Genomic DNA, 673 nt, shown 5'->3' on the forward strand with positions numbered 1-673 from the left:
GGGCGGTTGCGCGCCACGCACGCAGGTGCCCGCGCGCCCGCCCCCCTACCCGACGGCTGCGGCGCCACGATGCGGTCCCGCGCGCGGTTGGGGTAGCGCTTGAGCACGGTGCCGTACTTCTTCATGACAATGCAGCGGCCGAAGCCGCGGTCCAGGGAGGCGCGGTTCATGACAATAGCGTCCTCAATGTCGTAGCCTTTCGAGGGTGGGTGTATTTTCATGGTGGGGGAGGGGTTCGCGAGTGTATTTAGGCAAGGGGACAGGGGGACGCACGTGATTTTTGGGGGGCGGGGAAGGGTCGCGAGTACGGTAGTGTAGGGTTCAAAGGTGCGGTTGGGTGGTCCTGGTGGATGTGTGCGCGTGTGTGCGCTCGTTCGCGCACGTGTGTGTGTTGGAGGGGGGGAGGCATCACACGGGGGCAAGGCATAAGCGGGGGTGGTTTCGCATGGAGTGGCCTGCAGTGACGGGAGTCTCTGGCAGCAGCGGCGGATTGTGTGGGAGGCAGTACAACACACATGGATGCGCCCCCACACACACACACACCTTGGGACACAAAGTCTTAGTACGCACCAATACATGTCCCCACACACGCGCACACACACATACACACACACACACACACACACACACAACAAAACCAGGGTGCCCGAGAGTCAGTGCCGAGTCATGGCGG

At 62.7% G+C, this 673-nt stretch overlaps 1 protein-coding gene across 1 annotated transcript in view; it reads right to left on the minus strand.

Annotated features, from left to right (window-relative positions):
• Positions 1 to 221, minus strand: part of MNEG_15838 (DNA-directed RNA polymerase III subunit C2) — a gene marked incomplete at both ends in the record, with an annotated part of 1,166 nt that extends 945 nt beyond the window's left edge. Inside the window, one exon of the mRNA XM_014035691.1 lies at positions 50 to 221. Within this exon, the coding sequence (XP_013891145.1) occupies positions 50 to 221 (172 nt within the window). The remainder of the gene's footprint in view (positions 1 to 49) is intronic.
• Between the last annotated feature and the right edge of the window lie 452 nt (positions 222 to 673).

The sequence above is a fragment of the Monoraphidium neglectum genome, assembly GCF_000611645.1.
Source record: "Monoraphidium neglectum strain SAG 48.87 unplaced genomic scaffold scaffold05715, whole genome shotgun sequence".
Taxonomy (NCBI): domain Eukaryota; kingdom Viridiplantae; phylum Chlorophyta; class Chlorophyceae; order Sphaeropleales; family Selenastraceae; genus Monoraphidium; species Monoraphidium neglectum.